A 27,582-nucleotide genomic window follows, 5' to 3' on the forward strand; every position below is an offset into this window, starting at 1 on the left:
CAGAGAAGGTTGAGAAAGGCACGTTGCCAATAGCAACCGCTAATGTAGTGTTGGACAGAAAAATCACGCAAAAGAAAGATGAGTCTGAGCTGGAACTGACACATTGTAATGGCAGAAATCAGCAGGGTGAAAGTGCAGAAAAGGAGCCGACCAAAACAGTAGTGGTGATGTCCCCTATGATTTCCTGGTGTGAGGCTGATGGTCTGTTGAGTGAAAACCCTATAGGAGAAGAAATCATAGAGGCTGTTGGTGGAGGAAAAATCCACAAAGGTCATGGTGAGCAGACCAGTGATCCAACCAGTGCTGGCGTGAATAATAGTGCAAACGGCACAAAAGCTGTTGTAGAACCCAGAGAATCTGAGGTTGAAGGTATGGAGTGCAAGAAAGCCTCTGAAGTTGCAGAGAATCAAGAGGAAATTGAGGGAGATTCTGCAGAGTCCCAAGAGATGGCTGAAGCTGCAGAAATTGAGAGAACCCTTAAGGGAGGGAAATTTAGCCCAGACGTCCCATCAGCAGCTGAGAGCTTAACTGAACTTACTGGTAAGACCAAGATGGAGGCCATAAAGATGGACTTGGTACAGAAGATTGAGAATCTTGAGCCCAAAGATGAGGAAAAATTCAAAGGCTCTGAGGCTATGGAAAAAGCTGAGGAGAATGCAACTCCAAAGGTGGAGCCTGTGATAAGAAAAGAGGATGGATATGGAAGACCCAAGGAACGGTCCGATGGCCTTACAGGTAAAGAAATTCGGCCAGTCTTTACGTGCATGGTAGAAGTCCCTGCAGACTTGAGAAAAGCCTGTGCCAGTGAGGCGGTACATGAAAAATTCAAGACGGCCGTAGGAGCCTATAAAGTGTACTTTGCCCCAGAGTCTTGTCGGTTGGTGGTGTGCTCTGTAAGTGATGTCACAAAGAAGCGGGTGGCTATCCTGAGTGGCATGCACCTACAGTGTCTTCGCACGAAGTGGCTCATCTCTACAAAGATGGAAGAAGACACCAGATGATTGGAGCATATGAAGCGGCTCGCCGCAGCGTTTCAAGAAGTGGTGGTTGTGAAGAAACCATTAATTGGGCTTGCAATAAGAGCGCTGAGAAGTAACATTCAGCAAGCCAGGAAGGTTCCAGGTATTACAGCTATTGAAGTGGAAAAAACCAGTGGAACATTCCGAATCTATGGGAAAACTGCAGAAGCAGTCAAGACAGCTCGAAGGTTGTTGGAGTTTGTGGAGGAGGTCACACAAGTGCCCAGAGAACTGGTTAAGAAGCTTATTGGAAGAAATGGAAGAGTCATGCAGGAGATGGTTGACAAGTCCGGTGTGACGAGAGTGAGAATTGATATTCATAATGAAGCCAAGATACTCTGTGAAGTCAGTATGGTCCCATGTGTCATTGTGGGAACAAAGGAGTGTGTTGGAAATGTACGAGTCCTACTAGAGTACCGCCTGGGTTACCTGGAAGAACTAAGGCAGTTGAACCTAAAAAGGCAGAATATTGCAGAACAACTCCATCACGTGGGTATGAAGTGGAGACCTCTTTCAGGCTGGGGCCAGGAGAAGGGTTGCCCACCTGATAAAGGTGTTGCTTCAGTTGGCACCGAAAGTAGGTCCTATAATGAAAGGAACCAAGGTCATGGAAGACCTAACTACACTTTGGGCTATAGCATGGACTCTGAATGGTCCAAGTCCTCTACTCTAAACTCCAAAGGAATGGATGAAGGGAGTGATGTATCTACAGCGAAGGATGGTCTTGAGAGAACACACCAACAGAGCGATGACAACCGAAGACGCCATGGCAGAACAAGCCATAGTAAATCTGCAAAAAGAGAATGCAGACGGTCTAGATATAGCAGATCGTCTATCCGCTCAGTGCTGAGGTGCCCAGACAGTAGCCCTTCTAGTGGATTAGCTAGCTCGGAGTCAGACCAGACAGTTTCGACTGGAAGAGACTTTCGCTACTACACTAGCCGTTGGAGACAGTCATGGAGAGATAGGTCTGACCGGGGGGCGTACCTGACAAGGAGGTTGACTGAGACGAGTCTGGTGGCAATGACCGACATTCTGTCAGGAGCTAAAGCTCAAATTTATCAGAGAGGGCCCTCTCGACTTGTAGGGCAAGGTGACACTAATGCCCTGTCTCAGGGCCCCTGTGGGTTATCAAATGTTCAACCCTACAAGTGTGAACAGAGGGGGGGATATGTGAGGTAGCGACCACCAATGTTGTGGATGGTCGCAGTGGAGAAGGATCCCCCTGTGATATTAAACTGAAGGTGTGACTGTGGGACTTGTAGTTCCACAGAACTTGGGTTGTAATTAAGGGTTAGGTTCCCTTTAAACTATGACCAGTGTGATGGACAGAGCTGGAGAATCACATACCTCCACCTGTGGGTGTGTCCGGTTGGGTTTTAAGAGACTGTTAGTTTTAGAAACAGAGAGAAGCCTGAGAGTGCTGCACATGGAGGATGTGTGCTGGAGATCTCAGTCTGTGTCAAGACTGAAGAGAGACTCCTGGAAATCAGTCCAGGTGAGGGCTGGGGGAAACTACTGCAGCCTGGCTGGAGAGGGCTGGAGGCTGCAGGAAGCACCACAGTGATTTGTGTTCGCTGGCTGGAGCCAGAGTGTGGAGAATCCACTATGGACATTTAATTGGACTGGAAGCCCACGGTATGTGGATGTTATATTTTCCTTTAAGCCAGGAGAGGCTTTGTTACATTTGGAAGGGCAGTTTATGTTGGTTACTAATAAACTGCTGCATTTTTGAGAGACTGCGTTGCCTCTGTACGCCAAAGCTACCCTCCACCGCTGCAAGCGAGTAAACCCCCCCGGGTTGCGGTAAGCAACGTTCACAATAGATATATATACATATATATACTGCTCAAAAAAATGAAGGGAACACTGTAATACTGTTTTGTTGTTTGTGTTCCCGTTAATTTTTTGAGCAATATATATCTATATATATATATATATATATATATATATATATATATATATAGAGTACAAAATATTCTTAGCATTTTTAGATATAGATGAGAATGATATTAAAGAGGTTTTCGGATTTTTGATTTATTTTATGTGCTTCAACAATTAATACTGAGTAAGCAATGAAATTAACAATAAATGCAGAGTGTAATAAAATGGTCTGTATTATTATATCATATTAAACCTCTGTTTGCAAAAATGTCTATAAACATGGTGTTACAGGGGGGACTGGCGGATTAGGATAAAAGTGGTGAATATCCCAACCGCCAGTCGGGTTCCACCGTGCTATCTGTGGATAGGGGGACACCGGGACAGTTGACACAGCAGCTGCAGCCCAGTTACTCCACCTGACCCTAACATGCCGAGTCACAAATCTTGGCATGTCAGGCACCGGACGCTTAACCCTATCTACTGTTTCCAGTATTAATGGCTGTAGCCGCAATGTACAGTAGCTCAATACATGAATTAGAATGTGAATACTCCACACCATGGTGCGGTCTCCAGGCTCTTTTAACACCTAGGGTCTGCCCAAAACCCAGTGTGAACCACAATGGCACCTCCAGGGGCCAAAAGCGGAGTGCCACATCATCAATGACGTCACCAGCGGCCTATCCAGACCTGCCATATCACTGATAACACAAAGGCAGCACCGCCCCAAACACCCTACCAGTCATTGTCTAATGACTAATGATGGGGTGCCAGCTCATAGGGGTGGGCCTCCGTGAGCAAGTCCGGAATGGCCACATCATCAGGACAGCTGACGCTATCAAGCCTATCAGGGCCTGCCACCTCACGGATATGCACAATGAAGTCCTTACCAGACTTAGCCTCTGATGCACTAAGTGAATGAACATGCTCAGTAGCCTGAACGACTGACTTAATCTCAGAAATAAGACAATCAGCCTGAGCATGCTCAGTAGGCACAACAAAGGATTTGGACACAGAACGAAGTCCAAGTACCTGAGCAAACAGGCTCTTCGCACTAATTGTCGGAGCATGTTCAGTAGCCTGAACTGAGGACTTAGCCTCAGGAATGGAACTTACAGGATGAGCATGCTCACTAGGCGAAATACTGTACATAGGCTCTGGCTGGGGTAAATTGGCATGTGCATGCGCCCTAGCCACTTCACACTTAGACATGGTGGAAGAAGCAGCCAGCTGGACGACCTGAGACACGGCCAAAAATGGCGGCCGACACCTGGGCGGAGTAGGAACTGCAGCAGGCTGCTTGCAGCTATGGCGGCGCTGATTTGCACCACAGAATACCTAAAGAGTAGCCTGTTCCCTCCCATACAATCATTAAAAGGCATGGTCATTCATTAAAATAGACCCTTAACTAGCTACCGATGAAGCCTATTTTCACCTTCCTGACTAGGCCAAATTTTACATTTCTGAGCAGTGTCACTTTATTTGCTAATAACTGTGAGACGCTTCAATATATCCCAATGATTCTGAGTCTGTTTTTGTTAGTGACACATTTTACTTCATAGTAGTCTTAAATGTAGGTTGAAAATGTTTGGATTTTATTGTGAAAATATCAGAATTTGAGAAAAAACGTTAAAAATTTCAAAATTTTGACTTCTATGTCCTTAAACTAGAGCTATGACAAACAAAATAGTTAACAAATAACATTTCCTACATGTCTACTTTACATCGTACCATTTTTTAAATAGCATTTTAATTAGGCAGTTAGAAGGGTTAGAAGATTATCAGCAATTTCTAATTTTTCCAAGAAAATTTACAAAATCAATTTTTTGGGGACCACCAGTTGAAGGGACTTTCAGGGGCCAACGTGTCAGAAAAAACAAAACATGTCGCATTTGCCAAGCCCCTGGTGTGCTTAAACAGTTGAAACACCCCCAACAAGTGACCCCATTTTGGAAACTTTACCCCTGAAGGAATTTATTCAGAGGTATGGTGAGTGTACATTGCACATACATGTACTGTAAAGTATTTTATAACGGTGAGCTGTGAAAATGAAAAAAATACATTTTTATCATAAACATTTTGCTTTTTGCCACAAATTTTACATTTTTACAAGGGTACCAAAAAAATAGACTATGCATTTTTTTTGTAATTTCTACTGAGTACACCGTTACCCCATATGTGGTAAAAAAAAACCTGCTGTTTGGGCACATGGCAGAGCTTGTTGGAACATTGAGATTTCCAATTTTTCCCAAAAAACCTTTGCCCAAAATTGTTAATTTTCATAAGAGTAACAGGAGAAAATGGGCCATACAATTTCTTGTACAATTTTTTCTGTATACACATGATGATATGTGGTAAAAATCTACTTTTTGGGTGCATCGCAGGGTTCAGAAGTGAAACAGCTATATTTGAATTTTGGTGCGCCAGTTTGGCCGGAATAGATTGCATGCACAATGTCACATTTGAAAATCTCTTGACATGGCAAAACAGCACAAACCCCCACAAGTGACCCCATTTTGGAAAATACTACTCTGTCTTAAGGAATTTATGTAGGTGTGTAGTTAGTATTATTTACCCTCAGGATATTGACAGAATTGTATAGCATTTAGTTGAGTAAATTGAAATTTCCCATTTTATTTTAATTAAATGTTGCTTTGGCTACAAGTTTTTATACTTCAAAAAGGGTAATATGGGAAAATGAATGATAAAATTTGTTGCACAATTTCTCCTCAGTTTGCCAATACCACATATGTGGTTGAAAACAATTTTTGAAGCTCAGAGCAAAGCTTTGCAGATTTTGTTGGAATAGTTTTAAGGTGCTCTCTCATTGAGACTCTCCTAGAGATTCATACCCCCTTATAAGTGACCCTATTTTACAATGTACAAACCTTAATGAAGTCATTTAGGGGTGCAGTCAGCATGTTGATACCCGGTGTGCCTCACAGAATTTTATATCATTGGGTGGTGAAAAAGACTAATTACATTTTTACCATTAAAGAGAACCTTTCAGGTCCTTGATGCCCTCCAACTAAGCAGCATTTATATCTGTATGCTCAAATTCCCTGCCTAACCAGCCCTGTATAATGCTACTCACTAATATGAAGGTTTAAAAAGACTTATAAGCCTTACTTTTCCTATGTTAATTAGGGCCTAGATTAGTTGAAGGGGTATTATTCAGACTAGTCCATCCTCCTTCCGTGTTATTATGCCCTTGTGGGCATGATAACATGATTTCCACAAGCTGGCTTTACTGCCAGCTCCTGAAAATATTGTTCATGTGCAAAGCTCATTTCGGCTTGTCAGTGTGCCTTTGAAGCCAAGTGTACGCTACCCAGTTTCATTAGGCGCACTGTGCATGATCATAAGTTCAGAAGATGTGTACATGAGCTCTGAAATACCGGTCATGTGCAGTGTGCCTAATGAAGCCAAGAAGCATACACCATGCTTCTGACACGGGCATGATAACACGGAAAGAGGGCCAACTGGTCTGGGAAACTAATACTTCTTCAACTAGTCAAGGCCCTCATTAGCATATAAAAAACAAGGTTTATGTTGTTTGTTTTTTTTACATTCATATTAGTTAATAGCATTATATAGGGTTGGTTAGGCAGGAAATTTGGGCATACAATTATAAATGCTGCTGGGTTGGAGGGAATGAAGGATCTAACAGGTCCCCTCTAAAATGTTCTTAGCCCCAAGTCTTTAATTTTTATAATCACTGATAGGAATAAAATGGACCACACAGTTTGTTGTGTATTGCTGGGTTCCAATATCTTTCATGAAATCTCGAACTACTTTTTAGGCACATTATTTAGCTCAGAAGGGAAGGACTACCATATTATAGTTTAGATTTTGCTGTTATGGTTTGTCAGTGCCATACACAGAAACAAGAGACCAGTTCAGCTCACCATAGTAGATACGATATCTCAAAAGGTGCAGTGCATGGAAAAATATCAGGCCGGTTCCTGAATAGAAGCAATCATGAAGAACGATTTTTGTTTGAAATGCGTAGATCAGACAGTGTCTGTTTTAACTCATGGAACAATAAAGCAAAGATTTTAATATACTATCTGCGGATGCTGGTCTCCTCCTAATCTGGATTGTCAATGCCATGCCCCACTGGCAGAGCCCCTGAGATGCCAGAACAGCCGAACCCCCATGAATGGCCTCATTTTGCAAAATACACCTGTCAATGAATGAATCTACTGGTGCAGTGATCAATTGAAATGACATGATTTTATACCATTGGATGGAGAAAAAACCCAACTACATTCTCAAAATTTTGTTTTAGCCCCAGATTTTACATTTTAACATAGGAAAAAGGGTAATAATGGAAAATGTGTCACACAATTTCTGCTGAGCATTGCAAGACCCCATATGTGGCTGTACAGTACTGCTTAGCCACACAACCAGACTTGCAAAGAAGGGAAGGAGCGCTATTTTACCCTTGGAACAGATTTTCCTAGAATAGCTTGCGGATTCCATATACAAAACCCCTAAGTGCCAGAAGAGCAGAATACTTCCTCAGATGTCCCCATTTTGGTAACAACACCCGTCTGTGATTTTATCCACAAGTGTAGTGACTTTTTTGACTCCATGAGTGTTTTCCAGAGACAGGCAGCAATGGTTGATGCTGAGAGAAAATTGCAAATCTGTCATTGTAGAGCCCGTACATTGTAGTGGCCATAGATTTTGCTGATCTTGTGCTTCCAGAGATATAAAACCTCATAAATTAAGCAGGCTATTCTTACTACAGAAATGCAAAACATGTGGACGCTAGATGTAGGGCTCAGAAGGAAAGGAGCATTTGGATTTGGGTGCACAGATTTTGCTGGATTTCTTTTTGGGGAAAGCCATGGAATTTTTCACTTTGGGTTAGCAATAACATGGAAGCCCCCTATATTTTCATTGACAGATGACAGACCTGAATGGAGATGTTATAAATCGGTGCAGCCGTAGCCTCAAGCAGCCTGCTGTGGTCCCTGCTACACCTAGGCGCCGGTTGCCATTTTTGGCCATGCCTCGGGTCCTCCAGCTGGCTACTTCTTCCTCCACATCTAAGTGTGGAGAGGCGGCAAGGGCATATGCATGTGCCAATTTGCCCCAGCCAGAGCCTATGTCCAGTGTTTCACCTAGTGACCATGCTCAGCCTGATAGTGCCATTCCTGATGCTAAGTTCTCAGGCACTTAGTGCATCGGAGGCTAAATCTGGTAAGGACTTTATTGGGCATTGTTATGAGGTGGCAGGCCCTGATAGGCTGGATAGCGTCAGGTGTCCTGATGATGTGGCCACTCCAGACTGGCTCACAGAGGCCCGCCCCATGACCTGGCACCCTATCATTGGTCATCAGACGATGACTGGTAGGGTGTTTGGGGCAGTGCTGTGCTTGTGTCATCAGTGACATGACAGTTCTGGATAGGCCGCTGGTGACATCACTGATGATGTGACACTCCGCTATTGGCCCCTGGAGGCACCATTGTGGCTCACACTGGGTTTGGGGTGGACCCTAGGTGTTAAAAGAGCCTATAGACCGCAGGATGGTGCACAGTCTTCATATGTACTTGCTCTTATGCACAAGTCCTCATGTTTAGAGCCACATTGTGGCCTACAGACAGCATTTCTAGAAGCAGTAGGTAGGGATAGGCGTCTGGTGCCTGTCACACCAAGATTCGTGACTCAGCACATTAAAGTTAGGTGCCGTGCTTCCCCTCCTATCACTCCAGTCCTGTTGTAGTAGCCCAGTGGAGTTAACTGGGCTGTGACTGCTACTGTGCCGACTTTCCCAGTGTGCCCCATATGAAATCGGACAGTGTACCCCAGGACTCCTGTGGTGCTAACAGGGGAGGTCCTGGTTTGGGTGTGTGGACCCTGTGGCATTAACAGGGTTCAAAATAGTCCTGGTCCAAGTGACATTTAACTTGGATCAGGCTCATAATATTTTGGAGCCACCCAGCGATTGGGCTATTCACCACCTTTATGCTAATCCGCCAGTCCCCCCGTAACAAGTGGCTTGTTTTTTCTTGTATCATGGAATGAGTTGAAGCTTTTTATTGGGAACATTTAACATGACATTTTGGATGACATTTATCCTGAGCAGCACGCTTAGCATTTACTTTGAGGTTTGCAGTATGGTGGTAGATGGGAGATATATTTCTCCTAGAAAGCGTCTTTTGCACTGGTGAGCAGAAGGGAAAGGGTCAAACCCTGGCCTTGACCTTCTCTGCTATTCTGAGTTTTTGGGGTACTGTCCGAGTTGCACAGGTGCACAATTGTGACAGCATAAATAGACTGCCCTATCTCCTCAACGTGGTTGGTGTTTGAGCTGGAAAGCTGAAATAGGTTTTGTGGGATTAACATACCTCAACGGAGTGGTTTGCATATCCATCTAATGTAAGACTGTGTTTTTCTGTTTGCTACCAGTATGAATAAAACACTAAGTTTTGGACTGAGAACCTGTGTGTGAATCTTTATGGTGTCTTTGCCATTGCCTACAAGAGCTAATACCCCACCACGCTTAAAAAGACGGACATCTCTGGATTATAGATAAGAGAGTGTATAGTGTCTCCATCTACCTTATTATAATGAATGTTCTGTCAGGGTTCCATAAAAATCCTGTATTTTGTAGATTTACACATATACCCTGGTGTAAGCTCTCAGCATAGAGTGCAAGATAAATGCAAGCTTTTCTGTGATCTTTGGAGGCATAACAAACAAATCAATAGCACGTCAATCATTTATTTATTTTTTTTTATGCCATTGGCATAAGTGATAAGATTCTTCAAGGCGGTGCGATTACAGCAATACCAGGTTTATATCAGGATTTTATGTTTGGTTACTAACACATACTAAAACAACACTTTAAAAAAGTTTTGCCTCACAATATTTTGAGAGCTATAATATTTTAATTTTTCTGTCGACAGTCATTTGATGGCTTGATTTTTGCGGGATGAGTTGACATTTTATAGATACAATTTTTGGGCACATAAGATTTTTTGATCGCTTATTATTCTGATTTTTGGAAGGTAGAATGAACAAAAACCAGCAATATGCCCTTTGTTTCTATGTAATTCATCGTTTAGTAAAAATGGTAAACTTTACACCTTGGGTAAGTCCAATTACAGTGATACCACTTTTATATATGTTTTTTTTATTTTTTTTATTTTGTTTTGCCTCCTTCACAAAATATAAACAATTTTATAGCCAAAAAATATTTTGCATCCCAATATTCTGACAGCTATAGCTTTTCGATTTTTCCGATGATGGGGCTGTATGGCAGCTTACTTTTTGTGGGACAAGAAAACCCTTTCAGGGATACTATATTCACTTATATTAACATTTCATCCAATTTTATTCTACTTTTTCTGGCGGTTTGATGAAAAAGCTTAAATTTTGCCCTTTTTTTTACGGTGTTCACTGAAGTGGTTAACTAGTATGACAGATTTATAGATCGTGACATTTGGGTGGCATGATACCAAATATTTGTCCTTTTTTGTTTATTTTTGTTTTTACATAAATATATACTGTATGTTTATTGGTAGAATTTTTTTTTTTCATTTTTTTGTTATTTAATTGGGAATTTTAAAAAATATTTTTACAATTTTTTTTTTTTACTTTTCTTTTCCCTTATTCCTTAGTACCCCTATGGGATATTAACTTTAATTAGTCTGATCGCTGGTGTAATGCATTGCCATGTACAAGCATTACGCCTCTCAGTTTGACACTGACAGAACAGCTGTTAGACCATGCTCCTGGCAAACATTTTGTTTGCCTTTTTTTGTAAACAGGAATTTCACCTCAAAACCCTAGTTGAAACAGGTAATAAAAGGTAATAAAATATATTTTTGCAGCTTAAGCCTGTAGGAGTAGTTTTTACTCTTATGAACTGCAAAATTACAGTTCATTGATGTTTTCTTTTGTTATTTGTTTTTTTCTGAAGATACAGAATGTTATTATTTGGTTTAATTAACAAAAAGTTTTCAACATTTGAAATCACAAACATTAAAAATAATGAATGAAATCTTAAAACACTTTATTTAAATATAAAAATATTAGTATGAAATGGTCACTAATTGTAATTATAAGGAACAGCATTTTCAATATATTACAAACGTGTTTTACTTTCTAGAACCACCTGTGAAAATGCTCAGAAAACAACTAATAGAGCCAGAAAAAAGTAAGTTTAAGATAAGCTAATATCTAATGTAGTAAATTTTCAATTCAAGTTTTTATGTCTATTTTCTAACAAATGATTTATCTATTGTTTTTTACATGCAAAATTTACTAGATAATAATTAGTGTTTATATAACACAATGTTATAATTACCAGGTACTAATGTGTCCTAGCAATTACATAAATCATTGTAATCTACCAACTAAACCTTCAACTCAATCACACCTCTACCGTCCCTTATCCTCACTCATTTTTGAAGTGCATTCTGTCCGTATCTACTGTCCCTCCAACCTCTATGTGGCCATCATATACTGACCCCCTCTGGCTTGGCTACTGCCTTTATTGACCAGTCCTCCACCTGGCTTCTTCACTTTCTGTCTGTTGACATTTCCATCATCATTATGGGTCACTTCAACATCCCTAGTGACACCCGCCAAACTCCTGTTGCTTGCTTCATCCTTTCGTCTTATTCAGTAATCTCCCCAGCGACCCAAACATACAAACATACATTAGCTCTTATCTTCACCCATCATTGCTCCCTATTTAACCTCACAACCTCTCTTTTTCCCCTATGTGACCATCATCTACTAACTTTGTCATCCTTATCCTCCTCACCTGCCATACATGTCCAGCAACTAGCACTCCCCTGCAGAAACCTCACAAATCAATACATTCACACATTCTCTAACTCTATTCTACCTCTGTCATCCATATCTTCACTCCCCAATACAGACTGTGCCACTGTTTTATACAACACCACACCACACTCATATCAGTTATTGACTTGGTTGCATTGCAGAGCGTGACAAATCAATGGACAATCCTGGTGCAAAAACCTCACTTATATGCTTTGGCAAGTGTTCAGAGTTGCAAAGCGGCACTTGAAGAAAACACTCACAAGACAAATTCACAACATTCATAAAAGTAACTTTTACTTTCAAATTGGCCCACACTTTTGCTAAACATGAACGCTTCACAACCCTCATATCTTTTTATCCCACAACCCCAAACAATTGTTTAACACTTTTAACTCCCTACTAAAGCCACCATTGCCCCTTCTGACCTCACTTATCTCTGCTGAAGACTTTGCAGAATATTTCAAAAATAAGATCAACCAAACAAGGCAAGTCTTATTGTTTGATTGCCACAACCCCTTTGTATAACACACTACTGTTCTTCCCCCATAACCTTCCTCCCTGACATCACTGAAGGAAAACTTACTCATCTCCTCTCAAAATCACACCTCATCACTTGTGCACTTAACCCAATCCCATCCCACCTCTTCCCCAACCTCATTACGATGCTTATTATTGCCCTAAAATATGTCTTCAAACTATAGCTAACTTCTAGTACCTTCCTTTCTGCTTTCAAAAATGTCTTTAATATGCCTATCTTCAAAAAGCCATTTGTGGACCCAACCACTATGTCCAGCTAACATCCCATATTGCTGCTTTCATTCACAGCCAAACTCCTCAAGCAACATTTCCAAGTTGAACTTTCCTTAAACCTCTTATCCAGCTCACTCTTTCACAACGTCCACTCTGGTTTCTGTCCTCACCATTCTACTGAAACTGCCCTGACCAAAATCGCTAATGACATACTACCACAACTAGACAGTTCTCTTTACTCACCTTTCTACTGTCCAGAATCCCAAAGTGTCTATCAGTCATATCTTCCTTCTTCTCATCACGCTTATTCAAGCTGAAATTGGGCAAATCTGAACTCATCACCTTTCCTCCATCTCACCTAACTCCTCTACCTGATTTCTCTATCACAATAAATGACATCACGCTTTCCACTGTACCAGATGCCCACTACCACAGAATAACCCTTGACTCTGCACTGTCCTTCATATTAAGCTAGAAAAAGCATAGTAAGGGATATTTCACTTTTGGATATTGGATAATAACATTTCTGCAAATCAAATTTCTCAGGAATAACCACTCGAACAGGTAAGGTAGAATCTTGCTTGATCCTGCCATCTGGAGAGAACATCGGATCTGCAGTATTTTGTAGTTATTTAAGGCAGTCTGGTGCCTTGTCTGAAAGGTCTATCCATAGAGCATTATCTGAGTCTAGCTGGGAGGTTATGAAGACATGCACTAGTATTGATAATTTCTCTAGAGGAATAAGATGTTTAATTTTGTCAATGTTTCTTGTATAAAAAACTGAAGACTTAATAATATTAGGTTTATAAATGACTGTTCCTTGTCAATAACTACACCCAAAATGTGTAACTGTTCTGAGTATTTAGAAGTGATTTTTCCCTGGAACAAAGGTGTTTGGGTTTAAGGATTTCATTTTTTTGTTAGGCATTGATCTTCAAAAAAAAAGAATTTCGGTTTTGTCAGGGTTCAGTTTTAAGGAGCTGGCATTTTTGTAGATTTACTAAGCAGAAATTTATAGCACAGAATTGGTCGGTGACTACTGACTTGAATGGCAAGTATAATTGGGCATCATTGGAATAGCTGTGGTTTGCAAGACCATGGCTGTGGACTGTTTTGCCTAATGGTAGCATGTAAATTGCAAACAGTATTGGGGAAAGTACTAGGCTTTGGGGTACTCTGTATTTTGAGGAAATCGGCATGGAGTATGAGGAGCCAATATATACTGTACTCTTTGTACCTTTCCAACAAATAAGGAAATTAACCATTGGAGAACTATGCCATTACTTCCATAGGGTTCCAGACAACTGTGCCATCAATTTTTCGTTAGGCTTGCTTTAACACATCATCAGAAAATTTACATATTTATACACAAATGAACATAAGAATAGTGCAATAAATAAAACGTAATGAGCATAACTATTAATATGATTAGGGACTTAAAGGGAACCTGTCAGAGCAAAATATGCACCCAGAGCCACGAGCAGTACTGGGTTCATATTGCTATTCCCTGCCTAACCGTCCCTGTATACACCAGCATAGATAAAGTGATCTTTAGAAAAAGTATTTCTAAAGATCTTTTATTGTATACTAATGAGCGAGTGCAGTAGCCCCAAGAGCGTTGCTTCCCTTGCTAGTCACCCCATTAGCATGTTAGTACGTCCCTGTGGGCATGCTAACATGCTAATGAATCCGTAGCTTCAGAGGATGAGCTCACTCACCTCTCCACCACCATCACCGCTTGATGCTGAATTTCAGCTCAGTGCACATGACCCCGGAGTTTCGGGCCATTTGTACTACTTCAGTGTGAAGTCAGGATGCGTACACCCGGTTTCAAAGTGCGCATGACCCAAACTCTGGGGTCATTCGCCCTGAGCTGAAATCCAGCCTTTGACGTGATGGCGCCAGAGAGGTGAGTGAGATCTCCTCTGATGCTACCATTGATTAGCATGTTAGCACGCCCACAGGGATGTACTAACATGCTAATGGGTGCGACTAGAAAGGGAAGCAATGTCCTTGGGGCTATTGCCCTCGTTCATTAGCATGCGATATAAGATCTTTAGAAATACTGTTTCTAAAGATCTCGTTATCTATACTAGTGTATACAGGGATCGTTAGGCAGGTATTAGCAATATTTACCCAGAACTGCTTGTGGTTCTGGGTGCATATTGTACCTGACAGGTTCACTTTAAACTATTGTTGATGTAAATGTTGAAAAGTTTCAGTTATATCCTTTTGTAAGATGTTGTGTGTGGGTGAGAGCAAATATTACAAATAATAATACCAGGAAATTAATTTTTCTGTGCAACAATATTTTTACTATTCACAGTATATTTTATTTGAAATACTATGTCCCAAGAATGACAAACGTATTTTTGAAGTGATACTTTTATAGGCTAACCAGAAAAATTTAGATTTTTCTGGTTAGTCTATAAAGGTATCACTCCTAAAATACTTTTGTCATTCTTGGGACATAGTATTTCAATTGATTTTTCTGGCTAACACGGTACCACAATATTACCTTTTATTGCTTGTATTATTGCACATTGTCAGTATATTTTATGCCATCTTTTACAGAAACAGACCAAAAGGTTGAAAGAGAACCTTTGCAACAAAAGAAAGGTACCGTAATTAATTATATAAAGCCAACAGTTTAATATGATATAATAATACAAGCAAAGATTTTATATAACACCACCTGGTAAATATAATGGAATAATACAATTTAATGTTTTTAAGGATGTGTACAACTATTTTTCTTGCTCCATTGTAATTTTTTTTTTAAAAAAGAAACTTTACAAAAGAGAAGTGAGACATAAGGTTTGTATGTGATCACATGAAGCTGTATACACCTAACTGAATCATTACAATATTTCAGAGATAAATTTAGATTGCAGAGGAAAGAAACCCTGTCACCATAAATTAAAGTCCCCCCCCCCTTTTAAACTGGTTTATTATCTATATATAAGCCCCATCTTCCCCTCCACAATTCAATAAGTATTTTTTAGAAGTTTCCAGTACCATATGGTAATCAGCCTGGTCAGGTCTTCTGAGCATTGGGGTCTGGTGCCTACTGTATCAGCAGAATTGTCATCTTCCTGCCATGACTGATGTCAATAATGCATCTTCCATGATGCACAGAACACGGAAAACCTTGTACTCATGGAATTGAAGTGCAGATCTGTGCACTTAAGGGGGCTTTACACGCAGCGACATCGCTAGCGATGTCGCTCGTGAAAGCACCCGCCCCCGTCGTTTGTGCCTCATAGGCAAATTGCTGCCCGTGGCGCACAATATCACTAACACCCGTCAAACATATTTACCTTCCTAGCGACGTCGCTGTGGGCGGCGAAAAACCTCTTCCTTAAGGGGGAGGTTCGTGCGCCGTCACAACGACGTCACACAGCGGCCGACCATTAGAAGCGGAGGGGCGGTGACCAGCTGCATTAACGACATGCCCACCTCGTTGCCGGAGGACACAGGTAAGCTGTTGTTCATCATTCCCGGGGTGTCACACGTAGCGATGTGTGCTGCCTCAGGAACGACGAACAACCTACGTCCACAACGACCAATGAGATTTAGAAAATGAGCGACGTGTCAACAATCAACGAAAAGGTGAGTATTTTTGATCGTTAACACTCGCTCGGAGCTGTTACACGCAATGACGTCACTGACACCGGATGTGCGTCACGAATTCCGGGACCCCGACCACATATCGTTAGATATGTCGTTGTGTGTAACGGGGCCTTTAGTCTGTATTCTGCCCTGTAAAGGGCATAGCAAAATCCTGTACTGCGCCAGCATCTATTAACTAAAAGTATAGTACGTGAAAGTACGTCGCATGTGCATTTGTAGGACAGTGCAGTCTGTCTGTGCTTCTGTTTTTCAGGAATAAGGTTGGCAAGGACCTATGGATGATGTAGGATGCATCATCCTCATCAATCAACAGAGGAGGATAGTAATTTGAGTAGGTGCAGTCTCCAGACCACCGATGCTCAACGAGCGGACTGTGCTGATTAGCATGCATCATGAGAGACTTGCAGGGGGAGTTGGAGGCTTATATAGTCATTGATGGACTGTAATAATAGATAAGTTAAATGTGGTGACTTTATTTCACATTAGAAACAAATAGATATACAGTAGATTCCTTTTAACTGCCATTTACTGCAGACAATGGCCCACATTCATTAAGACTGGCCTGTTTCATATCTGTTCTATTGAAGTGAGTAGTTAATCAAAATTGCACTTGATTTATTAAAAGCCAAAAATTGTTTTCCTATTTAAATTAATTTTACTTAAACACCACTTATTTTCACTGCATAAAAAAAGCAATATTTTACAGTTGCAACAAAGTGAATGGGATTTATAGAAATCTAATATCCAATGAATTTTTTTATGCCGCGTAAACTGACCTGTGGTACCATGTCAAATTCTTTTGTGAGTACACTGTGAATTATGTGCAGATTTTCCCCATAGAATTACATTAGGCACATAAATTCAATTTTAGCAATGATGGGTGAGTGTGCTCGCACTGATCAGTACTCAATCGAGCATTGGGGACTTGGGGACTCATGATGCTTAGCCGAATATTGCGGGTGCTCAGATGTGTCATTCGTGAAACATTAACCCCTGTACGATCGGCCGATTTTTCGCTTTCCGTTTTTTTTTCGCCATTCTTCTTCCAAGAGAGGTAAAATTTTCATTTTTCAATCAATATGGTCATGTGAAGGCTCATTTTTTGTGGAACGAGCTGTACTTTTAAATGAAATAATAAGTTTTATATTATATTTATATTATATTTATATGTATACATATAGTGTACTGGAAAACGGCAAAAAAATTCAAAATGCAGGAAAATTGGAAAAAAATGAGATAGCACTATTGTATCTGAGATATTTTATTCATTATGCTCACTATATGGTAAAACTGATGTGTGGGCGTGATGCCTCAGGTCAGTTCGAGTTCGTAGACATCAAACATGTATAGGTTTACTTTTATAATTATAATTCGGTATAATTATACCGAAAAAAGTGGTGCGCATTTTACGCCATATTCCGAGACCCATAGCGTTCTCATTTTTCGGGATCTATGGCTCAGTAACAGCTTATTTTTTGCGTCTCAAGCTGATATTTTTAATGGTACCATTTTTGCGCAGATGCTACTTTTAGATTGCCTGTTAATACATTTTGTGCAAAATTTGTGGAGACAAAAAAACGAAATTTTGGCATTCGGAATTTTTTTGCCGCTATGCCGTTTACTGATCAGATTAATTGATTTTATATTTTGATAGATTGGGCGTTTTTGAATGCGGCTATGTCAAATGTGTGTATATTTTTTATTTTTTCAACCCTTTAATTTTCAATTGGGCGAAAGGGGGGTGGTTTGAACTTTTAGGTTTTTTTTTAATTTTTTAAAGCTTTTTTTTACTATTTTTTTTATTTTACTAGTTCCCCTAGGGGGCTATATGGATCAATAATCCGATCGTTCTGCCATATCTGCTGATTACAGCAATACAGCTGTAAACAGCAAATATGCTAATTTTCTGCTTCACTCGGCTCCGGGCCGAGTGAAACCAAAAGTAATTCACGTGAGCTACAGGAGTCATCACATGACCCTGTGCTACCATGACAACTACCGGAAGTCACGTGATCACGTTACGTGACTTCCGGTATCAGCCAGTAAGTAAATGTTTACCGCTGATGCCGTTATAATGGTGCTGTCAAATTGTCACATATTGACAGCGTCATTTAAGGGGTGAAACGGCACGAGCAGATAACAATTCTGCTTGTGCCTAGCAGGCATCTAAGCTGTGAAAATCAGTTGAGATGTGCGCCGATCGCGGCATCCTTTCGGCGGCAGACCGTGGGCTGTAACACTATGACCGCTAGGACGTAATATTACTGCCCGCGGTCATTAAGGGGTTAAACACAAAGCACAGGCTCACTTCATTGACTGATGGGAACAGGCACCTCAGTGAGTGACACTTGCAGTCTCTGAATGACTCTTACTGGAGCTAAAACGTTTTCAGATGTAATGTCCAAAAAAACACAAAAAAAATTCCATCCCTCCCTCACCTAGAAATGCTAGAAATGCTAGAAATGCTATGTGTATGTCTGGCTGTATGTTGATGGTGAGCCGAACTGACCAATCATTGACTTCCATTAAATTTGTTACTCAAGTTGAGCCCATCCAAGCATCTCAGCAGCTCAACTAGAGTAACGAGCTCTCAAGCATTGTAGTGCTCACTCACCATTACAAGTACTGAGCATTGTACTGCTCACCCATCATTAATTTTTAGTGCATTTCTGCTGGGAAAACACATTAAAAATGTAACTAATCCACATAAGACTTTACAAATTAAATGTTAGCAAAGCCAAATAATAGAGATTTCAAAACAAAGATTTTTTATTTAAAACATAATGACAATCACACAAAGAGACAAAAACTGTAGCATCAAAACACCATAAAGACACAAATCAAAAAAGCATTAAAAAAAAAATGCAAGTAATAAAACTTACCCAATAGGTTCTACAACACCAAAAACTCATAATTACCCGTCGTAGGAAATAAGCCAAATCTATGCTAATATATATTGATTATGGCAAATAAAACTAATAGTTCTTGAAAAACTTAACCTTTTTGCACATTTTGGTGAAAGCTTAAATTGTTAAACTGGGCAAAATTATTGTTTGCCTTTCACTTAAACATTTTCTTGTGTGATTGAATGAACATAATAGAGATAATAAGTAGAGATGAGCGAACCGGTCGTGGTGCGGCTCAAGTTCGGTTCGCCGAACGGAGGTCCCGTTCGAGTTCGGTTCGTTGAACGTTCACCGAACCGAACTCGAACTGCATAGGAAACAATGGCAGGCATTCACAAACACATAAAAACACCTAGAAAACACCCTCAAAGGTGTCCAAAAGGTGACAAACAACTCACAACACAACACAAACACATTAGAAAGTGACAAGAACAAATTCTCATGCGAAAACAAAACAGCGTAACGAGGAAAAAGAGGAGGACACACAGATATATGAATATATGCAAGGAAACGTCGATGCCATTACTGTGCAACTTGAGCCTTGCTCATTTTAGGCTTCCAATCTGGATAAATTGACTGAGCTTGCCACGTACGCCTTGGGGATCTTGTCGTGTCCTGCAGCCAGTGTTCTCTCGGAACCTGTCTTCAGTGCTGATGGGGGTCTGCTGGCAGATAAGCACACGTGTTTGTCCACTGACAATGTGGACATGGCTCTCAGAGGACTTTTCTTCCCCTGGGTCAGCCAGGGGAGGCGAAAGGCACGCGTATTTTTGAGAGTGCTTCATGCAAAGCATCTTTTTCTTTTTCAAAAGGGGAGTCAACTGATGCCAGTCAAGTGGGGTGTGTGTGGCCCAATTAGTGGAAACGAGGGAGACTGTGGTTGGAGTCCCCTCGCTTTTGAAAAAAGAACCAAGATGAACAAGTCATGGCTCTCAGAGGACTTTTCTTCCCCTGGGTCATCCAGGGGACGTGAAAGGCACGCGTATTTTTGAGAGTGCTTCATGCAAAGCATCTTTTTCATTTTGAAAAGGGGGATCAAGTGATGTCAGTCAAGTGAGGTGTGTGTGGCCCAATTAGTGGAAACGAGGGAGACTGTGGTTGGAGTCCCCTCGCTTTTGAAAAAAGAACCAAGATGAACAAGTCATGGCTCTCAGAGGACTTTTCTTCCCCTGGGTCATCCAGGGGACGTGAAAGGCACGCGTATTTTTGAGAGTGCTTCATGCAAAGCATCTTTTTCATTTTGAAAAGGGGGGTCAAGTGATGTCAGTCAAGTGGGGTGTGTGTGGCCAATTAGTGGAAACGAGGGAGACTGTGGTTGGAGTCCTCTCGCTGTGTTTTACATGATTTTTGAAGGGCATGACATGACTAAGAGGTTGAGTTTCATCATCTGCAACTTGTTGGCAACAGAAAGGCTGCCTTTACACCCTTTTGAGACCGAGGATTTTCGAGACCTTATGCCCATTGCAGTGCCCCAAGAGCCGATGGCCAGTCGTCACTCCTTCTCCAAGAAAGGCATGCCCGCGCTACCACAGCAGGTTGCACACAACCTCACCGATTCCTTGAGAAACTCTGTGTGTGACAGGGTGCATTTCACCACAGATACTTGGACCAGTAAGCATGGACAGGGGAGTTACATGTTGCTGACTGGGCACTGGGTAACTATGGTGAGAGATGGAGAAGGGTTTGCTGTACAAGTCTTGCCGTCCCCACGACTTGTGTGTCAATCCTTCCTCTGTATGTACAAGTTCCTCCACTGCTTCTGCCTCCTCAACCTCGTGTGGGTCCTCCACCTCGGCACAAACCCTGTGTGGTCAGTCCACCCTTCCTTGTAACTGCGCCCAAGGAATCCCACACACCTCCTTACTATGCTGGCAGCAGAGCTCAAGGCCATCAGGCGGTCAAATATTTACTTTGAAATGTAGGGGAAATGTGAGACACCGCTGAGGAATTGTGGACGGTTAGCTCTGGACAGTGAGACTGAGTTTCATCAATGGTTGTCTCCACTCAACCAGCAGCCAGGGAAGGTCGGGTGCGACAATGATGCAAACCAGTCTGCGACCCTTCTTCAGGGCAATGTGACACACGTGCCTTGTATGGCTCACGTGTTGAACCTGGTTGCCCAGCAATTTTTAAAACACTATCCCGGCCTACATGGCCTTCTGCAGAGGGCACGGTGTAACACATGCCTGGATCGACACACTCAGATGGGCTGTAAAGGATAGGCTAGAGGGAAGCCACTCACCAAGCTGGACACCCAGAACCCTGAAACCCTTTAACCCCTATACAGTGATTTGGAATTACACAGGGCCCAAGTTGATCAATACCTGTGGAAGGCTGCAGTTCCAGAGAATAGTAGTCATGCAGGGTCAAAACATTAATTGAGGAAGAGGAACAGAATGGGATGGCCAGGACTTAATCAGAAAACAAGCAGAGGTGAAATTCGGATTGGCCAACGAGGTACATAAACAGCAAGCAGGAAAAGTAGTCACAGGTAACAAGCACACAAACTCATAAAACTGAACTGGGGGTAACAGTAACAAGAGATTCATAGCTTTGTCTGGCAGTGGTCTGCAGACAGGAGGGGCCTAAAAAAGGGTGCGGTGTATTCCCATTGGTTGTAGCTGAATGATGGTACTTCATCTGTGAGATACCCACCACCTACATTCAGCCTGTGGTTCTGCATCTGTCAAGGTAACGCAGCCCAGTGGGTGAGCATAACCTGCATCCACCTGCGCCGCTGGCATCGACTCGTTTCCCATCATCAGCACTATGCAAGAAAGGAACACGTTGTCACCTGGCGACCGGAGTACAAATTGATTGAGTGGACTACGTTGGTGACTTAACAGCCGTGTGCAGCAATGATGCAAACCTGTCTGCGGCCCTTCGTCAGGGCAATGTGACACACCTTGTATGGTTCACGTGTTGAATCTAATTCTCCAGCAGTTTTTAAAATACTATCCCGGCCTACATGGCCTTGTGCAGCGGGCACGCTGCTATGTGCTCACTTTCATCCTTCGCACCCAGCAGCTCAACAACTTTCATCGCTCCTGAAGTCTTAGGGTATGGCGGATAAACGCCTGAAATTCGATGTTCCGACACGCAGGAATTTGAATCTGCACATGTTGCAGCGTCTGTGGCAGGACCGCAGAGCCCTGCTGAAATACGGTATGACGTATACCCTGGGCTAACTTGATCCAGAGGTGGTGCAGATCACGCTGCTGGAGTGGTGTCAGATCAAGGACCTATGCACCCTTCTACACAGTTTACAAATATCGATGAAGACCTTTAGCACTGGCGATGCCATTCTTAGCGTGACAATTCTGGTCATCTACAAGATGGAGCACACTGTATGCATTATTCGGAGTCAGGTGTTGGTCCAAGAGGAAGGGGAGGAAGTACAGGAGGAGTCACATGCAGAAGGGTTAATAAGATCTACAAGGTCCAGACGGTGAGCGGCACCTAGGCGGAAGTCAAGGGACAGTGGGGGAGAGGGATTAACAAGGGCGCATAGTATCTGCAAAAATTGTTGAGGAAGGTGCAGGAGCCCATGAAGAAATGGAGGACGAACTGGCGATGGGCATGGAAGACTCAGCAGATGAGTGAGAGCTTGCTCACATTTTGGTTGTGCGGGGTTGGGGGTAGAGGGCAGAGGAAGGAGGCACGATTCTCACCTCTCTGCCACCAACACACCAAGCACTTGGTCCTCCTGGATGCACAAGACACATGAGCGCCTTCTTGCTGCACTACCTACAACATGACCCTCGGATTGTACGAATTCGAAGTAATGCTAACTACTGGGTTGCCACACTGTTAGATCCCTGGTACAAGACAAAATTTGGCGAAAAAATTCCTGCCATAAAAAGGGACGCACGTATACAGGAGTATCTGCAGAAGGTGGTACGGATTCTTAGATCTGCTTTTCCAGTAAACACCAGTGCTGCACAGAGTGAATCTCAACGCTTTGTCATGGATAGGAGGAAATGGTCTTTTACTTGTCCACATCTGAGGGACCGAGGGCTGTCTGCTGTGCTGAGATGGCATTGAGTACGGTGTCCCTGCAGAGTTGCACTTTTGGTCATATACCAAATGAGTTCAAAAAGGACAGATGCTGGTGGAAAGGGGAACAGGTGTGTTGGAAAGGGGAAAAAAGTTTTTGTCCGTGGGTTTGTTGGTTAAGCAAAAGTAACATTTGATGAAGAAACACCATCTGTTACGGCGGGACTGGCAGATTTGGATAAGGTGGTATATACTATGTTACCGCTATATAATGAAAATTAATAAGAAAAGAAAGAGAAAGTTATATATCCCCATCAGCAGTCAATGTCCACCGTGCTCCCAGATGGAAAAGGAGAGGTTGGCAACTGGAAGGTTAGATGGAGGATACAGATCTGTGTGGCTATGAAACTAATAGTTGCCTGAACCGAGTTAGACGCCACTCGGATCTGGAGACTGGGAGCCCTGTTAGTGTCACAGGGTCCACACGCCCACCCAGCCCAGGAACTCCCTGTTAACATCACAGGGACCATTCAGTACGCTGATCGTGTGCATTGGGGCCACACCTGTGGACAGCAGGCGCATCAGCAGCAGCAGGCCTGTTAATGCCACTGGGCTGCACAAGCAGGACTTGTAGGACAGGAGCTGGTCTTAACCGTTCTGCGTTACCAACTGTGGTGGCGGCCTGCATCGACACCCTATCCCTGCCTACCTCTGGCCTAAAGCCGCAATTGGTTCAACACATGGAGGTGTGCTCTTTCGGAGCATAATAGAAGACTGCGCACCTCCTTGTTGGCTCCAGCCCGTTTTATAACCTTGGTCCGCCCCAAACAAGGGTGGACCACAATGCACCTCCTGGAGACAAAAGCAGAGTGACACGTCATGAGTGGCATAACTAGCGTCCTATTTGGAACCGAAACTTCAATAATGACCTCATGGCTGCCACGACACAAACACCTCACCAGTTATCGTCTGACCATCAATAATGAGGTGACAAGTCATAGGGGCGGGCCTCTGCAAGCCATTTGGGAGTGGCCTGGCCACATCGTCAGGACACCTGATGCCCTGTGGTCTATTTGGGCCCCCCCACATCAGGGGCAGGGCCAAAGAGTTCATTACCGGACCTAGTCTCTGATGCAATAAGTGCCTGAGCATGCTCAGTTGCATGAAATACAGTCTCTGAAAAAAGACTATCAGCTTTGGCATGGTGTCTAGGCACAAAACAGGACTTAGACCCGGCACGGAATGCAAGTACCTGTGCAAAGAGGCTTTTCGCACTAAGTGTGGGAGCATGCGCTGTATCCCGAAATGAAGACTTAGCCTCAGGAAAAGCACAGTCAGGCTGAGCATACTCACTAGGCGAAACACTGTAGTTAGGCTGCAGCTGGGGTAAATCGGCACACGCATGCGCACTAGCTGCCTCTCCACACTTACACGTGGAGGAGAAATTGCTCTTCGGGTGTGGACTTGGAGATTCTGTCTATGAACAGAAGGAAAAGCTAAAGGAAGCATCACTTTCTATCCCTCCGAATTATCAAATGCAGCAATGAATTCCCTGAGTTTGCTATAAAATTAGCGTAGCAAAATGTGCATGAGGGTGTCATGCAGAGGTGCTGCAAATAGATTTGCACCAGTGGGACACTAATGGAAGTCCAACAGGCAGTTCTATGATGCCACTAAATGGCAGTATTTTTTGCTATCAATATAGCTTATTAAAAACAGAGCAGGAGGGTGTCCTGCACAGGTGCTAGAAATAGCTTGGCACCAGTGGGACAATAATGAAATACAACAGCCAGTTCTATGATGCCACTAAATGGCAGTATTTTTTGCTATCATTATAGCTTTTTAAAAACAGAGCAGGAGGGTGTCATGCACAGGTGCTAGAAATAGCTTAGCACCAGTGGGACAATAATGAAATACAACAGCCAGTTCTATGATGCCACTAAATGGCAGTATTTTTTGCTATCATTATAGCTTATTAAAAACAGAGCAGGAGGGTGTCCTGCACAGGTGCTAGAAATAGCTTGGCACCAGTGGGACAATAATGGAATACAACAGCCAGTTCTATGATGCCACTAAATGGCAGGTTTTTTTGCTATCATTATAGCTTTTTAAAAACAGAGCAGGAGGGTGTCCTGCACAGGTGCTAGAAATAGATTGGCACCAGTGGGACAATAATGAAATACAACAGCCAGTTCTATGATGCCACTAAATGGCAGTATTTTTTGCTATCACTATAGCTTATTAAAAACAGAGCAGGAGGGTGTCATGCACAGGTGCTAGAAATAGCTTAGCACCAGTGGGACAATAATGAAATACAACAGCCAGTTCTATGATGCCACTAAATGGCAGTATTTTTTGCTATCATTATAGCTTATTAAAAACAGAGCAGGAGGGTGTCCTGCACAGGTGCTAGAAATAGCTTGGCACCAGTGGGACAATAATGGAATACAACAGCCAGTTCTATGATGCCACTAAATGGCAGGTTTTTTTGCTATCATTATAGCTTTTTAAAAACAGAGCAGGAGGGTGTCCTGCACAGGTGCTAGAAATAGCTTGGCACCAGTGGGACAATAATGAAATACAACAGCCATTTCTATGATGCCTCTAAATTGCAGCAGTTTATGCTATTATTATAGCTTTTAAAAACAGAGCAGGAGGGTGTAATGCAGAGGTGCTGTAAATAGCTTGGCACCTGTGGGGCACAAATGGAGTACAACAGCCACTTTTTGTATGCCACTAAGTTGCAGCAGTTTTTGCTATTATAATGGTTTAGTAACAATGAGCTTGAGTGTGCAATGCAGGCAGAGGTGCTGCAAATATCTTTGCACTACTGGGACAATACAGAAGTCCAACAGCCACGTTTAGGATGCCACTAAGTTCACTCAGTGTTTGCTAGTATAATGGCTTAGTAACAATGAGTTTGAGTGTGCAAAGGGCAGGAGGGTACAGTGGCAGGGTTATGGGTCTCTGGGTAGAGGAAAGGAAGCCTGCCTTTCTATCCCTTCTAATGGGGAAATGCAGCGAGGAAATCCTGACCTTAGCTACACAGACGCTGTCATCTTGTGTAGCTGTTAAACTCTGTTTTCACGGACCTGTCACCTATGGCTCTGACCCTGCCGGTATGAGCCCTTAAAAGGACTGATATAAAGTGCTATCCCTATGCTGTACAGCGCTGTGTAGGGAGCGTACACAGCAGTATCGGCGATAGGAGCTGCGCCAGTGATGACTGACACCAAGGACGCAGAAGGCAGATAACGGCGTGCTGGAGGAAAATGTCCAGTTTTATAATGCAGGGACATGTGACATGGACATCCTATCACACATGCCTTTGCTTCTCTGGCTAAAAGTCCACTTAGCTGTGTGTGTGTCTGGGATTGGCTGACATGCTGGCCCGCCCCACTACACGCGCGCGCTTAGGGAAGGAAGACAAGGAAAAAAAAAAAAAAAATGGCCATTATCCATACAGCAGTGATCTGAATGCGCTGTTCACGCACACTATACACTGAAATTTCATAATAGTGTGAGTCACAGAGTGACTTACACTATTACAGCGGAAAGCCAGCTAGGAATTAGCTGGTCTTTTTGCTGCTAGAACCGTTCTCGAACGTATCTAGAACTATCGAGCTTTAGCAAAAAGCTCGAGTTCTAGTTCGATCTAGAACAGCCCCCAAAATCACTCGAGCCGCGAACTGGAGAGCCTCGAACCGCGAACCGCGCTTAACTCTAATAATAAGCTGCACCATATAGAATACAATAGCTAAAGTTGCTCTTCGTAAGTAGTTATATCATTTTTTTTCTTTTTTCTTTTTAGAAACAACAGAACAAAAGCTGAAAATAGAACTTAAGAAAATAACTAAAGGTATTGGTGTATGAATACGCAATATTTATTTCCTTTTTAATTGCAAGATTAAGGATGTATGTCAGAGGAAATTGAATCTCGACACTAGTTAGATAAATTAGCGCATAGTTGTGTAGTTTGCATTTTCTTAAAGCTGCTAGCCATATTAACCCATTAATGATTAAAGGGAACCTGTCAGGTCCAATATGCACCCAGAACCCCGAGCAAATCTGGGTGCATATTGCTAATCCCTGCCTAACTGTCCCTGTATACAGTAGCATAGATAAAGAGATCTTTAGAAAAAGTATTTGTAAAGGAAAAAGTATTTGTAAAGATCTTATATCGTATGCTAATGAGCGAGGGCACTAGTCCCCTGGGCATTAGTTCCCTTGCTTGTCACCCCCATTAGCATATTAGTACGCCCCTGTGGGTGTGCTAACAAGCTAATGAATGTGCATAGTCAGAGGATGATCTCCCTCACCTCTCCAATGCCATCGCTGCCCAACACTGGATTTCGGCTCAGTGCGAAAAAACTGCTCATGGTTCTGAGTGCATATTGCACCTGACAGGTTCCTTTTAATGATGGTTTTGGATGTCATGGAGTGATTCAGGGTGTGTGGAGTGGGCTAAATAACTGATTTATGTGCCTCCATCTGCACTAATGCCTTAAATGCTGTTGCCAATCACTGACAGAAATATGTAAGTGCCATGATGAAAGTAGAAATCGACCCGTAACCTGATATCTGACCA

General features: G+C 42.5%; 1 protein-coding gene across 50 annotated transcripts in view; it reads left to right on the plus strand.

Moving 5' to 3' along the window:
- The window catches only part of TRDN (triadin), a 1,152,170-nt gene that overhangs the window by 988,035 nt on the left and 136,553 nt on the right, over positions 1 to 27,582 (plus strand). For 49 of the 50 annotated variants that reach the window (XM_075339946.1, XM_075339974.1, XM_075339964.1 and 46 more), the window contains 3 exons: positions 11,027 to 11,074; positions 15,034 to 15,078; positions 26,806 to 26,853. In XM_075339946.1, the coding sequence (XP_075196061.1) occupies positions 11,027 to 11,074; positions 15,034 to 15,078; positions 26,806 to 26,853 (141 nt within the window). The remainder of the gene's footprint in view (positions 1 to 11,026; positions 11,075 to 15,033; positions 15,079 to 26,805; positions 26,854 to 27,582) is intronic. The other variant, XM_075339976.1, reaches the window with a different exon arrangement.

This window comes from Anomaloglossus baeobatrachus, chromosome 3 (assembly GCF_048569485.1).
Source record: "Anomaloglossus baeobatrachus isolate aAnoBae1 chromosome 3, aAnoBae1.hap1, whole genome shotgun sequence".
Classification (NCBI taxonomy): Eukaryota; Metazoa; Chordata; class Amphibia; order Anura; family Aromobatidae; genus Anomaloglossus; species Anomaloglossus baeobatrachus.